The 19,085-nt window shown below is 37.0% G+C and overlaps 1 protein-coding gene across 1 annotated transcript in view; it reads right to left on the bottom strand.

Moving 5' to 3' along the window:
* LOC141910948 (DNA polymerase alpha catalytic subunit-like) overlaps nucleotides 1-18,864 on the bottom strand; it is a 97,768-nt gene extending 78,904 nt beyond the window's left edge. The window contains exons 1-5 of the mRNA XM_074801842.1: nucleotides 18,770-18,864; nucleotides 3,858-3,979; nucleotides 3,330-3,423; nucleotides 743-820; nucleotides 363-496 (exon numbers count right to left, since the gene is read on the bottom strand). Of these exons, the coding sequence (XP_074657943.1) occupies nucleotides 363-496; nucleotides 743-820; nucleotides 3,330-3,423; nucleotides 3,858-3,979; nucleotides 18,770-18,794 (453 nt within the window). The 5' untranslated portion in view covers nucleotides 18,795-18,864. The remainder of the gene's footprint in view (nucleotides 1-362; nucleotides 497-742; nucleotides 821-3,329; nucleotides 3,424-3,857; nucleotides 3,980-18,769) is intronic.
* Between the last annotated feature and the right edge of the window lie 221 nt (nucleotides 18,865-19,085).

Here is a 19,085-nt window from a genome sequence, read left to right as displayed (position 1 = left end):
AGATGCTGCATTAAAAAATGTGCTCAAATATCGAATTTTAGAAACTTTTTGGTAAATTTCTCAAAAACTATGAAACCCACATCTTTCTGCTTTCATCTTTCTGCACCATTAAGAAAAACCAATTAGGAAATATATTTTGCTTAATCTGTTCGCCCATTAGTGAAATAACAGGCTACTGAAATTGCGTTTGAGAGTGCTAAAAATAGCTTTGAGCGTAGTGTATCGAGCATACGAATGATAATCGATCAGCCAGACCGTTGAAATAGGCCCACTGGTGCGAGCCAAAAACCGAGTCGCAATCTGAAGAAATGTATGATAAAATGGGAACATAAGTGTTCAAAACTCTAGAAATGTTTCAATACCTCAGGTTTCTTCTTTGATGTTCCAGTCACCGCAGCTGACATGAACATGCTGCGTATGTTCTTATTACGCGATTCTTGTTTTTGAATGTTTGGATTTTTCGACTTTTTCCTATCGGCTGCCGCAACCTTTTTAGCTGAAAAATTCCATTGAATCATATCGCCAGATTAGAATGAGATCAGCTAAGAATTTCCATCGAATCAGGAAAAACTGAGAATAAGGAGACATTCAGACCAGTACAATACACCGGCAACCATGATCAGTAAGTCTCAAGGATGCTGATTAGTATTCATTAACCCTTTTGTTGAATATGCACTTCCACTGCTCGTTGCTTACTGCATTTTCCAAACAAATTCTAAATTCTAAAACTTGTTACTCGTACCTTTAGACGAACAGCCATCATTTTCTCCATCATCTTCGTCGAATATTTCTCGACCATCTTCAACATAACCTGATCCAGCTAAAATACAATCCATGTGAGGAAAGATACTAGATACTAGTGACAAACAATATATAGTACTTCTATCAACACGATCTCCATCCAACTGAATTGAAGGTCCCAGGGATGAGAATACGGGCCTATCTGCGGTAGTTTTTCTTGAGAAAGTTACACACCCGAACCAGCTGATAGCTTAGCAATTGCGTGCGCCGAAGAGTGATCTTGAACCCATGAATAACTATTATATTTTGGAAGGTAAAGGCTAGTACCAATGTGGCACATCCACATCGATGACAATCGACATTTCATGCATTGCAGGTCGAGCCCTGAATTATTTCATCACAGTGTATAAATGTCTTTCGGTTACCTTACAGTAGTAATGTATATACCGTAAAAACCGGCGTATAAGTCGAGTTTTTAATCTTTGATTTTACCATTTTACCACTAAATTATTGACCTCGACTTATACGCTGAGTACAGTTTTCTACTAAGTATTTTCAGGTCACAAGAAATATTGATTCTACCAGACAAAAAAGACAGTGTTCATCTTCTCACTGCTATAACAGTTTGAATAATAATTCATGATAAATAAAGTTATTTAATGAAAAAAACTTCTTTCATTTTGACACAGCTTCATTTCAAACGATGTATTCATATATGCGCGCTCATAGCAGCGCTTAATACATTAGGTTATATATAGCTTGTGACTCACACTACTGTATCACTGTATGGTAGTGTATTATACCTGAGTGTGTAACAGTCTATTGATTAACACACAGCAGCAATCAGGCTGACACACAGAGGCGTGTGTGAAGGCGCACATTGTTATCAAAACAAACTATTCAATATAATGATACAAGTAATTATTCTTCTAAGAGAAGGGACTAGACTTATAAGCCGGATATATGTTAAAATCATGAAATGTAGGCCTAAAAATCGACCTCGACTTATACTCCGCGTAGACTTATACGCCGGTTTTTACGGTAGTTATTACACTTGCTGCGCACGCCATCTGCAACCGATTGATAAAATACATACTTAGTTGATACAAAATCAGTATAGTACTGCTAACCTATCGCGCCGGACCAGTAAGACTATCAGCCCCCTATACTTTTACATCATTTTTTGACTAGCCTATTGGAACTAGAATCAGGCAGGGCCTTGCATGCCCCCGGCCTGAAATTCACTGCCACATGAAGTTACAGGGTTTGTGGTAAATGCGTTAGAAATATCATGGCCACAATTATTTCTATAAGAATGATATTCGAGAACATGTGTACAAAGTGTAAAAAATTGATCAACAGTTGCAGCCTCTAGGTTGTTTTCCCCTGACGACCATAATTTGAATCAGTCAACAATTGCGGCCTCTAGGCTGTTAACGTTGTTTTTCAGGTTGGCCCCCTGGTAGCCAAAATTTGAATCGAATCAACCTTTTTAGGGTTTTGGCCCAAGTGATACCCTACTTGTGTGCCAAGTTAGAAATAAATGGGTCAACAATTGTGGCCTCTAGGCTATTAACGTCATTTTTCATGTCAGTCTCCTGTGGGCATTATTTGAATCGACCCAATTTTAAATAGGATTCAGGGCCAAGTGATACCCTACTTATGTACCAAGTTTGAAATAAATTGGTCAATAATTGCAGTCTCTAGGCTGTTAACGTCGTTTTTCATGTCGGCCCCCTGGTGGCCATAATTTGAATCGAATCGACCCAATTTCAAATAGGGTTCTGGCCCAAGTGATACCCTACTTTTGTGACAAGTTTGAAATAAATTGGTCAACAATTGCAGCCTCTAGGCTGTTAACGCCATTTTTCATGTCGGCCCCCTGGTGGCCATAATTTGAATCGAATCGACCCAATTTCAAATAGGGTTCTGGCCCAAGTGATACCCTACTTTTGTGACAAGTTTGAAAACAATTGATCAACAATTGCGGCCTCTAGGCTGTTAACGTCACTTGCGGCGGCAGCGTATTCAGACAGGGGTAAATCTTTATGCCCCATCCTCCCTCGGCAGAGATTAAACTCAGCCACGGCATGAACCCCTGCCACACTAGACCGGGTGTGCAGGTACATGCGCAGCTTCGCCGCACGAAAACTTGCGGCACCAATCAGATTGCTCGTTGTATAATAGCCAAGGTAAATTTCATGGAAGAACTGTAAATGGGAAAACCCGGGCTAAAATGAAACGGGATATCTGATTGGCTAATAATATGACATCATCTAAGCTGCGCATGTAGCCGCGGACTCAGTATTGTGTGGCAGAGTTTCTTACCGTGGCAATCTCGATGCCATCAGTTTCGAATCCATGCCGGGGAGGATGATTTGCCCCCTCAGAACTTAAGTTGAGCTGAGGACATAAAAATTATATTTTCCGGTAGGGCTACCGAAATCAGCGGTAAATTCTCATCCCTGGGGTTAGCGAGGAAGAAAGACCTTTGCCCAACCAAACTATGGACTGCCAAGGGAAGATATTCACCAGACCAAATGAAGGGTTATGGAGCTATCTACATCTGTACTGGTGTGAATACGTACTGTCATCGACAATCCAATCATCATCTTGTCGCGATTGTACAATTTTAGAATATTCCTCTTCGTCAACCATATCATAGACATTGTCCTCCTCAACCTGTAAAATAATAACTTTACAAGCTTATCAATTAGCGTAGGCCAAACTGCTTGAAAAACTAAATATTTCACAATATAGTTTGTGCAATCCACAAAAAAAAAAAACTGGAATCAAATGCAATTAGATTCAGGATCTAGAATTTGATAATATTATGAGATTTTGCCGCACAAGCTCCTATCTTAGAAAACCCTGATCCTCCTTCCGCAGGGATTTAAACAGGTGGAGATCCTGGAATCTGTCACAGTACAAACCCCGTACCCTGCCCTTGTAGACACTTCCTCACTCAGCTGGGATTCAAACCTGATATCATGAGACTCACAGTACAGACCACTGCCCTAGTACATGCATCCTCTGTCCCACATCACAGGGTTTTTCCATACAGTTCTATTTTTTAGGCCTACAAAGATTTGATTCTTAAACTACACTTCTCTTACCTCAAGTGTCGCCCATTTTTGCCCAACTGCTTTAGCTTGTTTGAATTTCTCCAATGCAGCCAATCGTCCGCCTTTATCTTTCCTCTGTCGGCGGGAACGATCCCTGGCAAGTGACGGGCCATCTAAATGAGCCAAGAAAAGCCTATTCATTTTATCGATTCAACTGCCAGGTGTTGGTGCATTTTCATAGTTCTGAGCGAATTCATTTCCAATTTAGAGTAGAGAACGAAAGGTCCTATGCTTTCGAGGTCCAATTTTCATAACTACCGTATTTTCCGGTGTACAAGTCGACTTGGTGTATAAGTCGAGGTCAAATTTTCAGTTTATAAAGTTGTACTAAGGCTATAGTCGGTGTATAAGTGGAGTCCCGTCTTCATGTGTTTACATATGTCACTTTTTGAAAACATTGCTACGGTCATTCTCATAGTAGTTGAGAGTCTTTACCACTGTTTGAAATTAATCATTGGGATCTGTTGTTTCTGATAGTAAATTACTGGACGAGTGCTCATTGATTGTATCCATGTGTTGAATGTATTATATATACATTGATACCCTGTGCGCCTGTAGTCTAGTATTAGACTGCTGTGTATTGATTATTGGCACGCTGCCACAGCAGCGCAGCTATATTAAGTGCTTTACGATCGCGCTTTTCTGTTAATTCTGTTAATTTAATTTTTTCTTATCAGTTAATTTTGAACCATTTCCAAACTATAAGAAAATATTTCACTATTTTATTCTAAATTCTAATTGATATGCGAGTGTAGCCTAACATAAATCAATATTCCATTTCATCATGGCTACCTTGAACTCTTAAACATCGGCAGTTTAAATGATATTGAAAGTGTATTCGGTGCATACGTCGACCTATGTTTTTTGGACATGATTTTTGGTCTCAAAAACTCGACTTATACACCGGAAAATAAGGTAATATGCAAATTGGTTATTTTAACGAGTGCCCAGGCACACGACTGCCAATGAACCAGTAGCTTTATATCTTTCTTCATGAAAATCATGCAATTTTGCAAAAACCTATAATATCCCACTGTCATTGTATTTTTCACACGAACAGAGCTTGGCAGGAACAATATTTCAGATTGTTCTATCTTTCGTACAACTTATGCTGATCTGCCACTTCAAGATTTAATTTAAAATAGATATGACTCCTAATAATTCTTCATTTAAGTTTTAGCTAGAGCATGTAAGTTGACTATGACAAATTAAAAATTTCAGATTAAGATATGGCTTAATCAAGTCATGATGATGGTTCAGAATGATTGACAGGCCCCAAGCGCATTGGAAGAAATTTTTGATTGCCGATTTTTGACAGGTTCTCATATGTTGCTCCGACGAATTTACTTCAATCTCATCAAAAACATGATATTCAAAGAAAAAAAAACGTCATTCAGTAACTTATTGCTGCTGCTTTTGCTGCTGCACTTCCAACCCCATGGGATTTATGTTTACAAGGTGACCGTTCACCATACCAAGTGATGTAGTTATTCATCCTCACATTAATTTACTTAGTGAATTCAATTCTAGGAATTGTAGATAGGCCTAACCTTTTACCAAAAAACAAAAGTTGGGTAATCCCAATCTCATGTAAGGAGATGTGTTTTATGACAATGCTGACAAAGATTAAATCTCTAGACGATATTTTATGAAGTTTACTTCCCAAAATAATTGTCTGTTTGCCGTAACCCGACTTCTTAAGTACCAAGTGAAAATTTTTTTTCTGGGGTTCATTGAAATAATTTTTTGACAAAACGTATCATACGTTATGGCCTAGTTTAAGTTTCCCACGAAACTGACAGTGTTTCAATAAGTTGCTGATCATTCGAAACAAATATTATGCTGCTGAGACATGTGATTTTCATAAGTAACATTTCAATTGCGTGACCGATTTTAGTTCTGTGAATTGCTTTAAGAAGGAATTTACAGAACTAGAATAACCAGGTATGAGAACCAGGGATTATGAAAAAAGCGGGACTTTTGTTGAAAATTGCTCAATTACTGGAATTGCAGCTTAACTGCAACATAGGCACGAATCAAATGTGGGGGTTCCCCAGCATTATTTCTAAAAGTCATGTTTCAATTCCAGAAGGCAGCACGAACTGGTTATTTTTTCACAGTAGTTTATATTGGCAATACCAGATGGCAGCACATAACGAAAATCTTTGGGCTGAGTACCCTCAAGCATGCTAAAAATACTCAGTTTTGTGAGTTGAAACATAATGCCAGACACAGTAAACCGTCCCCCCCCCCCCATCAATTTCTCAACGGATCTGGACAAATTTGAAAGCTCATTTTTTTAAATTTCTCATCACAAAAATAGCGGGAAACCGCCGAAAAGCAAGAAATTCTCATCCCTGATAACTTCTTTCATTCAGGCCTTTTAAATTGTTTCAACAGTGTAAAGAAAATTTTACCGAAATGCCTGAAAACCCTACTGTGCTGAGGGCTTTTCAGATTGCATGATCAAAAATCTTTCTTTCATTAGGCCTTTCAAATAGTTTCCACAGAGTTGTCATCTTTCTAGTTTCTGTTTTAATACGTCGCTACATCCAGATTTGGCAGGCAATGGGAGAGACAGATAAATAAATGTTAGGCGCTGATCTGAGTAGCGCAGAGGGCGGTTAGGAATCCCTCTTGAGTCGGTTGGTTGACTATAGTCACTGAGACTATTCCAGTCGACTGAAGGAGTGTTGTCTGTTGACAGTCAGGAACACTTTCCAAAAACGACGGATTCCGCAAATATCGACGTTTTTCGTCAATAATGGCAGAATCAGCCGTTTATGGATCACAGAATTTTGAAACTTGCACTGTCATTTCTGGCTTCATCAGCCAGCTCACTAAGTTTTCAGTCTTGCTTAGGCCCTAAAAGTTTTTTTGCGCATTCTCGTTCAATTTGCGCATTACCCCAATGACGTCATAATATCGAATATTTCACATGACGCTAGGATGGAAATTTTTGAGCTAGGTAAAGTGGTAGAATTTATGTTTTTCTAAATAATTACGTCATATGAACCCAAAAAACTCTGGGAAATTATAGCATATATCAAATGTATTACTAATCATGATTAATGATAAAAATAAGCATGGGACAAGTTTTAAAAAATAATAAAGTTTTTAAGTGAATGTTGCCATGGTCACATATATCATGGTCACATCGTCAGGTGTGACCACACCTGACAATGATCTCTAGGGTGAGATCGAAACCTTGTGTATTTCATTTTAGATTTTTTGAATAAATAAATTCTCGATTTTAAAATTCCTTTAATTTGTGCATTGTGGGTTGTTATCTTATTATCTGTTCTCCACGTTTGATTGTGGTTATCGTACCAAAAAGTAACCTTGTTTACTTTGGAAACGAGTTTTATGTTAATGTTTTTGACATTTTAAATCGGAAACCAGAGAATATATTGATTTGATGTGAATTGAATTTATTTTGGATTTTCAATACGGACCATATTGATTAAGTGTAATAAAGGACCAATGGTCCAGTGGCTCGCTAAACTGGTGTGAAGTAAAAAATTTGTCATGTAGGCTATTAGTACGCAAAAATTCATTTCATTGAAATCTAGGGGTCCAGGGACACCATGCCCACTTGGGAAGTGGTTTCCAATGCTCAACAATCAAACAATTTCAATATTCAACACCCCCTGGTGACCATATACAAAAACCAATGACCTTGAACCTCACCACAATCATAGAACATGCCAGCAGCTACGATTTTGTAATTGATTGTGATAACGAAATATGTCTCATTACCAATTTAATACGGAAACACTAAGTATTCTACTATTCAACGCCCCCTGGTGACCATATTCAAAACCCAATGACCTCAAAACTCACCACAATCAGAGAACATGTCATAAACTACAACTTTGCAATTGAACATGGTAACAAAATATGCCTAGGTACCAATCTGATAAGGAAATACTAAGTTATTCTACTATTCAACGCCCCCCCGTGACCATATAGAATAACTAATGTCCTTAAAACTCACCACAATCATAGATGATGTCATGAGCTACAACTTTGCAATTAATTGTGGTAACAAAATATGCTTAAGTATCAATATAATGTGGAAAAACTTTTTCCCACCTACCAATGAGTACTGATGATACCAAGATGGCCGCCAATTGCATCACAATTGGCCGATCAAAAATACCTGGCTCAGGTATAAAACAACCCTTTCCAAAGAATACCCATCACAAATTGCAATGAGAAATAGCGAACCAGTAGGAAGCTACAGGACTCAGAATTCGGGCCAAAATTGACATTTTTAGGCACTAAAAAGGTCTAAAAAGGTCATAGGACGGCCATCTTGAGTCCGATCGACCCAATTTTTCACGCCCCATGGTGACCACATAGAATAACTAATGCCCTTAAAACTCACCACAATCATAGACGATATCATGAGCTACAACTTTGCAATTGATTGTGGTAACAAAATATGCATAGGTAAGAATATAATATAGAAATACAATGTTATTGTATTCAACGCCCCCTAATGGCCATATACAAAAATCAATGACCTTGAAACTCACCAAAATCATAAAACACGTTATGGGCTACAACTTTGATTGTGGTAACAAATTATGCTTAGGTATTAATATAATATGGAAAAACTTTTTCCCACATACGAATGAGCTGATGACACCAAGATGGCCGCTAATTGCACCATAATTGGCTGATCAAAAATACCTGTCTCAGGTATAAAACTTCCCTTTCCAAAGAATACCCATTACAAATTGCAATGAGAAATGGCAAACCAGTAGGAAGCTACAGGACTCAGAATTTGGGCCACAATTTACATTTTTGGGCACTAAAAAGGTCATAGGACAGCCATCTTGAGTTCGATCGACCCAATTTTTCTTAAATGCTGATGGGCCCTTGGGGGATTCAAATATATAAATAAATTGCCCATGGGCAAAGCGTGGTTTACCTTGAAAGCTAGAGGTTGTTTGGAGTAAGGGCATTGCTTGAAAAATCTTATTAATTCGTGACTTCAAAGTTCTAGAAGTTTATATTGTATTCTATGTTTCTTACAGTATTATTTTGTAGTCAAATAAGACCGATAAACATTTGTTTATGGTCTACGTCCAAAATTTCGTAGGGTACAGGCAGGCGCGGCAGGGAAACTATTTTATATTTTTTCAAAAAAATATTTTTCACAATATGAATAAATATTCAAATAAAATTCATATGATGTCACACATCTGAGGGTGGCTGAATATTGAGTCTTGAGAACGAAACCTCTTCCAATGTATGGCCGCGGAGGCTAAAACACCGGGGCGTAGTATTAGATCGTTTTAAATCCTGGAATTTACCACTACAATATTCAGACCTCGACCTATACCTATAGTTTGCTGCTTAGTATTTTCAGGTCACGACAACTTACAATTTATTACACATTCTATCGAACAGAAAACACAGCGCTCATCTTCTGCTACGACGATTTTTTAGCCTGTTATCATACCAAACTTGCACGCGCCAAGCAGCGTTACAGCATCACCATATAGAAGTCTGTATGAGCGTGTGTTTGTGTGTGCACCAGTCTAATGTTTAACACTCTTGCGCAAGTGGAGACCTTGTGTAGTGACCATTCGCTTCACTTCAATCTCAATCACCAATCACCGGGTATTAAACTGAAACAATACCTATGGCGATATGTGAAATAATTATATTCTCACCAGCAATGAGCATTTAAAATTCGCACATATTTGGCACCAGTCCAATGAAACGTTCGCCATTAATGGCTTTCCCATAATTATTTTAGTAGCGCCGGAATTCCCCGTATATCCCAAAAACAGCCAATCACATTCGCTCGTAGAGACGATGCCCCCCAATCGAGATCATTGCAATTATATACGCAAGAGCTAAGAATTTTCCCGCCAAAAACAGTTTTTCGTCGAATTTAAACAAAGTTGACCATGTCATCGACGTAGGTTCGTCATGTCTTCAATCGCATCGATTATACGTCGTTTAACCCCAGAACCAATGAAAAAAATGCTCACATAAAAAAACGTACCGCCATTTTACATGAATTGGCTCAATACCAACCCCAATGAACAACAACAGTTGCTAGTCGGCCATCTGATTGACAGGGCCAGATTTAGGGCTGAAGATGTGTCTAGGTTAGATACATGTGTTACCCAAATACCAAGACACATTGAAGCGTCTTCAAAACTTCCCAAAATAACTGGATTCCGTCTACAGACAGACGACGGACGAAAAGTGAACGCAATAGCCCGCTGAGTCTAAAGTCCTAAGTGGGCTAAAAATGACGATTTTCATGACCGACCCAATAATTGCAGAAACTGCCAATTTTGGCTCAATTGGCAAAGGCCTAAGCAGTTTAAAACTGTATGATCCACCAGTGGCTGATTCTGCCGTTATTGACGAAAAACGCTGATATTTGCTGAATACGCAATTTTTGGAAAGTGTTCCCAACTGGTTGACCTGCAGCTGACGAAAGTGAAAGTTTAAGGGAGCATCTCAAAATTCCGATAGTTACTTCAATTAGAATAACTCGCAGAAAGGGGTGGTTAAGGCATCCCGCAGATTCATCACAACTGCCGAACTATCGATTTATTGCGGTGCAAGATAACATTGAATTGAATTGTAGTTTCAAATATATATATTACAAGCAGTAGATTAAACCGTCTCTCTTTTAGATGCTGTTGGTATTTTAGATATATTTGATTTTGTTTATAAAGTCTACGAAGTGTATATTTAACTGTATACGTAGGGATTTCATGTTGAAAATTTGTATGTGTCCTATGTGTGTTCTAATAGCTTAAAATGAAGAAGGGGATAGTATAAGCATACAGCACTTTACAGAATCAAAATTGGTCAGGCGGTTCAAAAGTTATAAGCAATAAAATGGTGGAAATTTGGGGTATCTCTGTTTGGGGTATCTCTGTATCAGACAGGAAGTGTCTAGGATTTGCTTCTTTTTAGCCAGATAAAGGAATTAAATTCAACAATTAAAACCGATATAACTCCCAGAAGTTTTATCCGTTCAAAACCAAATTTGGTCAGTATGTTGTCTATACAAAGTTTGTTTAGATTCATGTAAGTAATTGCACAAATATATAAATTAGGCTAATTTGCATACTAATTATCTTATTAATACCCACTACAATAACCATTAACACTCAATACTACAGTCTATTCCTCAAGATATATGATACTTAAGACATGGAATATCAATTTTGAGATAATATACCGAAGATATCATACATCAGGGTGATACCGATTACCACGGTAACCATAAAGTAAGTATCAAGGGGGCCATCTTGAATCTAGTTAACTACATCTTTAATGTATTTAGTTGATTCGATATGGCCTTATAGACCTTTATTATTTGAAATAACTAATCTTACTGGATAAGTTCTATGTTTTTAAAGCCTTCTGAAATAAAAGATACTAATAATATCATTATATTTCAGATACTCACTTGCCGCAGAAGAATAGGATAAAGCGTTGAAGAGATCTACTACATGGTTTTCCGAAATTAAATCTAATTGAAATGAATGGGAAAGCCTTTGTTTTTCTTTAGAGATCCCTAGGCCCTAACAGACTTACCCATGAAAAATCTATATCATGATATCTCAAATTGAGGCTCGAGGAATGGCGGCCATCTTTTTTTGCGTCGATATTTCATTGGAAAGCCAATTTTAACAAAGTATGTCATGTTTGGTATCTAATTAAAGGTCTCCTTCTAGGCAAGTCATTCGAATGAAAAAGAAAATTGATAATATAATCCTCTAGAATCTATTTGATTAACCATTGGTTGGTGAGTATTTTAGGCCTAGTAGCGGCAGTTATTTAGTGAAAGGGTCAACTGGAATTGAAAAACCATGAACAAATGAATAACAACTGCTTTTCAGAGGGATATCCTAGTATTCAAGATGAGATATTAAAATATGAAATTACTACTTTATTACCTAAAGGTGAAGCAGATTGGAAAAATTAAATTTCTTTTTAGCAAAAATTTAGACAAAATTTGGGATTCTTGTACAAAATACTCAAAGTTTTTAAATTGGGTAGGCCTAACCATTATTCGTCTTATATATTGCCGATTTCACAATAAAGTATGAATTTATTGAGTGAAAGTGGTGTTTTACTTGCAAAATTGACATTTAGAGTGGTAAAAATGAACCAGGAAGTGTTTTGATTGATCAGCTGGCAGCCGGTGTGGAGCCGGTAGTGACCCAGATGTAAACAATTTGAAGCGCATTGCCGACTTTAGGTCAAAATCCGCGAAAGACTACTAAATAAACCTTAAAGGTAATAATTGAAGACAATATATAAAGTATCTTATTTTATTATGTAGTAGAGTTCAAGTTGTTAAAATTATTAATTTTAGCGTATGAGCACTTTGAATTATGTTTATGACTTTTTCCGAGTGATACAGGGCCTACCAAAACTTGCACGCACCGACATGCTCTACACGAAACATGTTCTTAAAATATCGGAAATAGAATACGTTTTTTGAGCGATTGAAAATTTGAAGCGTGGAAAACGCTAATTATGACACATTTTGATCACGTGACCTGAAGGGTCATCCTTATTACCGAGATGAAATGAAATACAGCATATTTATTTATTCCTTATCGATTTTAACACTTGAAATCATGTTATATCAGTAATAAATGCCTTCTAGAGTCATATTTTACATATTTTTTTATTTCAAAAAATTTTGATTTCAAATACGTAAACTCGGTTAGCAATAAAATTTCATTGAATTTGATTGATCGACGATCTCATCTTGGTAAAGTTAAAAGTTATTTTTCTACAAAAATATACGACAAAATATGTAAAATATGACTCTAGAAGGTATTTATTACTGATATAACCATCCTCCCCCAGCAGGGATTTGAACCTGATGGCATCGAGATTGCCATGGCACGAAACCCTGCCATAATTGACCGTGTGCGCAGATACATGCGCAGTTCAGATGATGTGATTTTTAGCCAATCAGAAATCCCGTTTTATTTTAGCCCGGGTTTTCCCATTTATAGTTCTTCCTTGAAATTTGCCTCAACGATTATACAACGAGCAATCTGATTGGTGCCGCCAGTTTTCGTTCGGAAAGCTGCGCATGTACCTGCGCACCCGGTCTACTGATGCAGGGGTTCGTGCCGTGGCTGAGTGTAGCGATGCCATCAGGTTCGAGTCCCTGCAGAGGGAGGATGTGATATAACATGATTTCAATTGTTAAAACCAATAAGGAATAAATAAATATGTTATATTTAATTTCATCTCGGTTGATCACGGTAAAATACGTCATGAAATATGAGTCCCACAATCACAAGTTCGAAAAAGATTTAAAACATCAAAACTATAAAGAATTTATTAAGAACTCGAATTTTCGGTTTTATCCTAAAAACCATTCTCAAGAGTGACTGAAATTATGATATTTCAGCATATATACCATTAAGAACGAAACACACTATTGCACATGAAAACTAGACTTATCAGCCCCACTGTGACGTCCTTTCACGGCCACTCTCTCAATTTTCAATGATAGAAATCGTGTGTGCATTTCAATTATTTCGGCTGTTAGGGTTTTAAGGCACAACATAAGTTGATGATGTGATATGGCGATGTTAATTAATGATAATTCCGCAGTGAAGCTAGTCACGAACGGTGCCGATTGAGTGTACAGCTGCCAAAAACACTGAAATGTGCGTAACTATTTGAAGTGAATTGCAGACGAAACATGAAGCCTTAACGGCCGTTTAAAAAAAAATTATACCAATCGCAATTGTAAAATAAAAATGAGATAGAACCGAAGTTAAAATTCTGGCCATTTCTAAAATGTTATCAATTATTATTACTAATTTTTAGTCAGTGCGGAACGTTTACTTTTCCAACAATAATGAGGGGTGGTAGGTAGTCATGCAATTCAAGTCATCATTTATTACACGTTACTTCCGTGTTGTTGAAAATCTCGCGAGTCCTGGACTAAACCCCAATGAACAATGTGATCTGTGTGCTGGCCACAAATGCACACAGATCACACTACACTACCCATTACACACTCCAGTACCCACAGCTTTCATATATCCATCCAAATATTTAGTGGCTTTCTTCCTGGGTAATATTAACCAGAGAGGAAATGTATAGGGACAAAAGTTTATTATGAAGGGAGAAACCAAGGTTACTATTGACACAGGAATTTGAATGGGAATTTATTAAAGCCGACTCAACTATGTGACGTCGGGTAATACTGTAAAACGGAAAAATTATACGAGAATTATCAAAATCAAATTGATGACCATTGGTATCCCAAACGTGGGTAGCCACAGCACTTTGGGGTTTTTGATTAATAATATCTTTCTTAAGCTCTTTAATACGAATGCTGAGGGAGCGACCAGTTTCACCTATATAAAATTTATCACAATCTGAGCAAGGGATTTTATAAACACCCGCATGAGTATTGGGCAGAGTATTATTTTTGGATAAATGACTCGAGATTTTGTTATTATACTTGAATATGATATCAGTGTTAAGCGCATTGAGAGTGGGTTTTTATTAAAAATTTTAGAAATTAAATGCGTTTTCCGAGCACTTAGAGCGATCTTGAACCCATGAATGACTATTATATTTTGGAAGCTAATGGCTAGTTCCAATGTGGTACATCCTCATTCGATTACATTCAGCATCTCATGCATTACGGGTCGAGCCCTGAATTATTGCAGTTAAAATGCGCCGATGAATGCTCACTAAAAATCATCACCCAGTAGTGTATAATATCTGAAGGCGTTATCCACACACGTGCGGCAACAGTAAGTAGGCCTATGTACATTACTACTGTTGCCGCGCGCACATATCTGCAACCGATCGATAAAATACTCATCGTAGTACAAATGTAGATACAAAATCACTGTGTTGCAATGAATATGCATTGAAATGCGATACTTTTACGTGACGATAAGTAAAACAGGCACTGAATGCTTTTATGGTTCACCTGATTACCGATTGAGTGAGATAATCGCCCCCCCCAATACTTTTACATCATTTTTGGACTATTTGGAAAATTGATATTTTTCAATACGGAAATCCGCGGGAAACCGTGGAGAATTCTCATCCCTGCAATAAATTTACGGTCACAAATTCTAAGAGCCCGTAGAAACAACCCTTGGGCTACAGACAACTTGATATTAAAACTAGTGAAGGAAAAGAAATGCAAATATGAATTAGAGTGGGTGGGTTTCCGATAAACTGAAAAACGGAGACGATCAAAACAATTGTGTATAAGAACATCCAGGAAAGGAATCACACTATTAGATTCCCATTCAAATGTGAACTTAAGGCTAGGGTAACGTGAATTTAAGAACTCTGAAAATAAGTGAAGGTTAAATTTATCAGAAACCAAGCAGAGAACATCGTCAACATAACGAAACCAAGCTTTAGGAGGGATATCTGTATACAAAGGCAAAATTTCAGTTTCAACATGTTCCAAAAATAAATTGGCTAAAATAGGAGAGAGGGGATTCCCCATGGCAAATCCAAAAATCTGTTGAAAGAAATTCCCTTCAAAATGAAAATACATATTTTTGGAACACAGTTCAAGTAAATCAATGAGACATTCAACGGAAATGGGGAAATCGAGGTGGAGTCCCGGAAGTTTGGGTTGAATGAAATCAAAAGTAGCCTCTAAAGGGATATTAGTAAACAATGAAACAACATCAAATGAGATGAATTTGTCACCGTTAGGAAAGATGGACCGAAATCTGTCTAGCAAGTCAGAGTTATGTTTAATATGAGAATTAGAAAAACGACAGGGGATAACATTTTAGCAAGCGATTTCGAGAGAAAATACGAGGGTGATCCACAATTAGAAATAATGGGGCGTAAGGGTACATCAGATTTATGACAATTTAAATACATATATTTTCGGCGCTATTGCACTTTCGTACCCTCCTCCCAAAAGTTTTTATTTCAGCATATTTATTATCAGGGAGGTCTGTAGAGTCAAAATAAACTACTTTTGACAAAAAAAAAAAAATTTTTCCAAGCCAAAATTCGGATAATTTGGAGCCGATTTCCTCGATTCAAACCGACGGGTCGGCCATGTTTCCGCACTAATTACCACCTAAAAACATCTGAATAAATTTATCTCAATAAATGGAATTGAATTGACAATTTCGTTTTTGGGTACATAACTTTTCTTCATCAGGACATCTTTAAATGAATAGCTAAGTATGAAAATAATCCAATCATACGCGTTATTTTCAGAGATGGTTATGTTTGAAAACATGGTTTTTGCAAAGTTTTTATGTCATGACATTTCAGTGGAGGGTTAGCAACTTTGATTGACATCCAATATGGCGGTGTTGACGTCGCGAATCGGCGAATTTACACGCGATTTAGGGCCCAAAATAACAAAATTTTAACCTAGAAAAAGTAAGTTTTTTGGGTCAAAAGTTGCTGATTTTGAATCTCTAGACCTCCCTGATAATGAATATGCTGAAATAAAAATTTTTGGGAGGGGGGTACGAAAGTGCAATAGCGCCATATTTTCTTTATAGTTTTGATGTTTTAAATCTTTTTCGAACTTGTGATTGTGGGACTCATATTTCATTCATCTCTCGCGATTTATTGCGTAGTTTTATCAAAATACGTCATCTCGGTAATAAGGATGACCGGACCTGAAATCCCTAGTTGTAGTTTACGGCAAAGCATTTATTTCCGCTATTTTTCCATAGGCCTACAACATTATTACTTTTAGGCGAGCTCATGATTTCAATGATTTCAATTCAAGTGTTAAAATCTATAAGGAATAAATTAATATGTTATATTTCATCTCATCTCGGCCAATTACGTCATCTCGGTAATATTAAGGAGGATCGTTCTGGTTCTGGAAGTAACTAACAGTGAACACTAACAGTGAATACTAATAGTGGGTCATCCTTATTACCGAGATGATGTATTTTACCGAGATGAAATTAAATATAACATATTTATTTATTCCTTATCGATTTTAACACTTGAAATCATGTTATATCAGTAATAAATACCTCCTAGAGTCATATTTTACATATTTTTTTATTTAAAAAAATTTTGACTTCAAAAACGTAAACTCGGTTAGCAATAAAATTTCATTGAATTTGATTGATCGACGATCTCATCTCGGTAAAGTTAAAAGTTATTTTTCCAAAAATATCCGACAAAATATGTAAAATATGAACCCAGCAGGCATTTATTACTGATATAATATGATTTCAATGGTTAAAATCGATATGGAATAAATAAATATGTTATATTTAATTTCATCTCGGTTGATCTCGGTAAAATACATCATCTCGAGTGTATTCTATGTAATAAATATATACATACATGTATCCCAAATTGTTTCGAAAATGTTTGTTTTATTTTGAAATGAATCTAGATACAGCTGTATTGATTTTGAGTGTTGTAACGTCATCGGCCACCAATTCATTCAATCACTACCCATCACAAGTCCAAATAGCTGGGAGGCATCGAGGATGTTAATTACCTTCAATCAACCAACATCATATGCAGTCCAATATTCTTTATTCACTCAACCATTCTATGCTTTATTAGGCAAGATAAGACCATGGGCAAAACTTAAAACTAGATTTTTGATACACTAGTTTATACATCCATGATTGATTTGTCTTATGAGAATGATAATTATAATAATCATTTTATTTTTAACATATAATATTTACACATCCGTTCACCTCAGCAAATTAATTATTTTATTCCGATAAAAAGTACCCTGTAGACACTAGGGAAAACGTCTAAGCGGGTGGGGGAATCCTCATATATAACAAGTGGACTGCCAATAATGGCTTAATAGTTTATGATTATAAAACTAACTACGCCAAAAACGGCGGAATACGCCAGAAATGGCGAATGTTTTTATGTGTACCCATGGCAACGTTTAATTGAAAACTTTATAATAGTTTTTAAAACTAGTTCCCAAATTTATTTTTAACAAAAATCATGATTAATAAACTTGTTTCATGCTGTAGTAGTTTTGAGAGTTTTCCCGGAGTTTTTGGGCTGCATATGACGTAATCATTTAGAAAAACGTGAATTTGACCACTTTACCTAGCTCAAAAATTTCCATCCTAGCGTCATATGAAAGCTTATCGTCTGCTCAAGATTATGACGTAATCGGCAACATGCGCTAATTTGACCGGAAGTGCGCAAAAAACTTTGAAGCAAAACTCGAAACTTAGTGAGCTGAAACTGGCTGATTAAGCCATAAACGACTGTAAAAGTTTCAAAACTGAGTGATCCATAAACGGCTGATTCTGCCGTTATTGGCGGAAAACGCCGAAATTGGCAGAATAAGCCGTTTTTGGAAAGTGTTCCTGACTGTACAGGTATAAAGAAAGAACAGAATTCAAATACATTTGCCATCGGAAACCCGTACATTTATATTTAATTCTTTCTTGAAGCCTGGAATGGATCAATGAGATTAATTTTTCGGCGCAAATATACAAATGTATGCCAGCAGAAAAGCGATGATGTCATAATAGGGACTCCCATCGAACTAAGCACTATAAATAGCACCTGTAAAACTATCTAAGCTAAAACGCCGTTTCTGGCGATGTAGTTTTAAAAACTGTAACAGCTGAAAACGGCGGAAATGGCGTTTTTTAAGAACAAGCCAAAAATGGCAGAAAACGCCGATTTCGGCTAAATTGGCAGAAGCAGTTTAATACTGAGTAATCCATAAATGGCTGATTCCGCCGTTATTGGCGGAAAAGGCCGAAATTGGCAGAATAAGCCGTTTTTGGAAAGTGTTCCTGACTGTATAATAAGGATGACCGCTAATAGTGATTTGTGTAATTCAGTAAATTGCGTCAATCACGAGAGGTGCGGATCTGCACTTTTACCCAAATTAGGTGCTCTTTTACCTTCGCTACCATCATTTCCATTCATATCAACAGCGACTCCACGGATAAAACGAGACTTTTAAAGAAATTCTAATATCGAAATTCGCAGATCGAATATCTATCCAAAATACCGCGAAAGATATATTTCCGGGTTAGTTCGGGTTCGATCTTAGGCTCTAGAGGATACTTCCGACTAATAGCGGGCAGCTCCGACAACATTAAAGTCCACATCAAGTTAATGACCAAATGCCAAGTATGCTCCAGCTCGTCACAGCCTAGTCTAGTACCTAGCCGTTGTTCCTCAAACAACGGTTGTAGGGCACCGTAACAACGACTG

Source organism: Tubulanus polymorphus, chromosome 9 (genome assembly GCF_964204645.1).
Source record: "Tubulanus polymorphus chromosome 9, tnTubPoly1.2, whole genome shotgun sequence".
NCBI classification, from domain to species: Eukaryota; Metazoa; Nemertea; class Palaeonemertea; order Tubulaniformes; family Tubulanidae; genus Tubulanus; species Tubulanus polymorphus.
The sequence above is the reverse complement of the archived record's forward strand: the minus strand, read 5'-3'. Positions and strand labels throughout refer to the sequence as shown.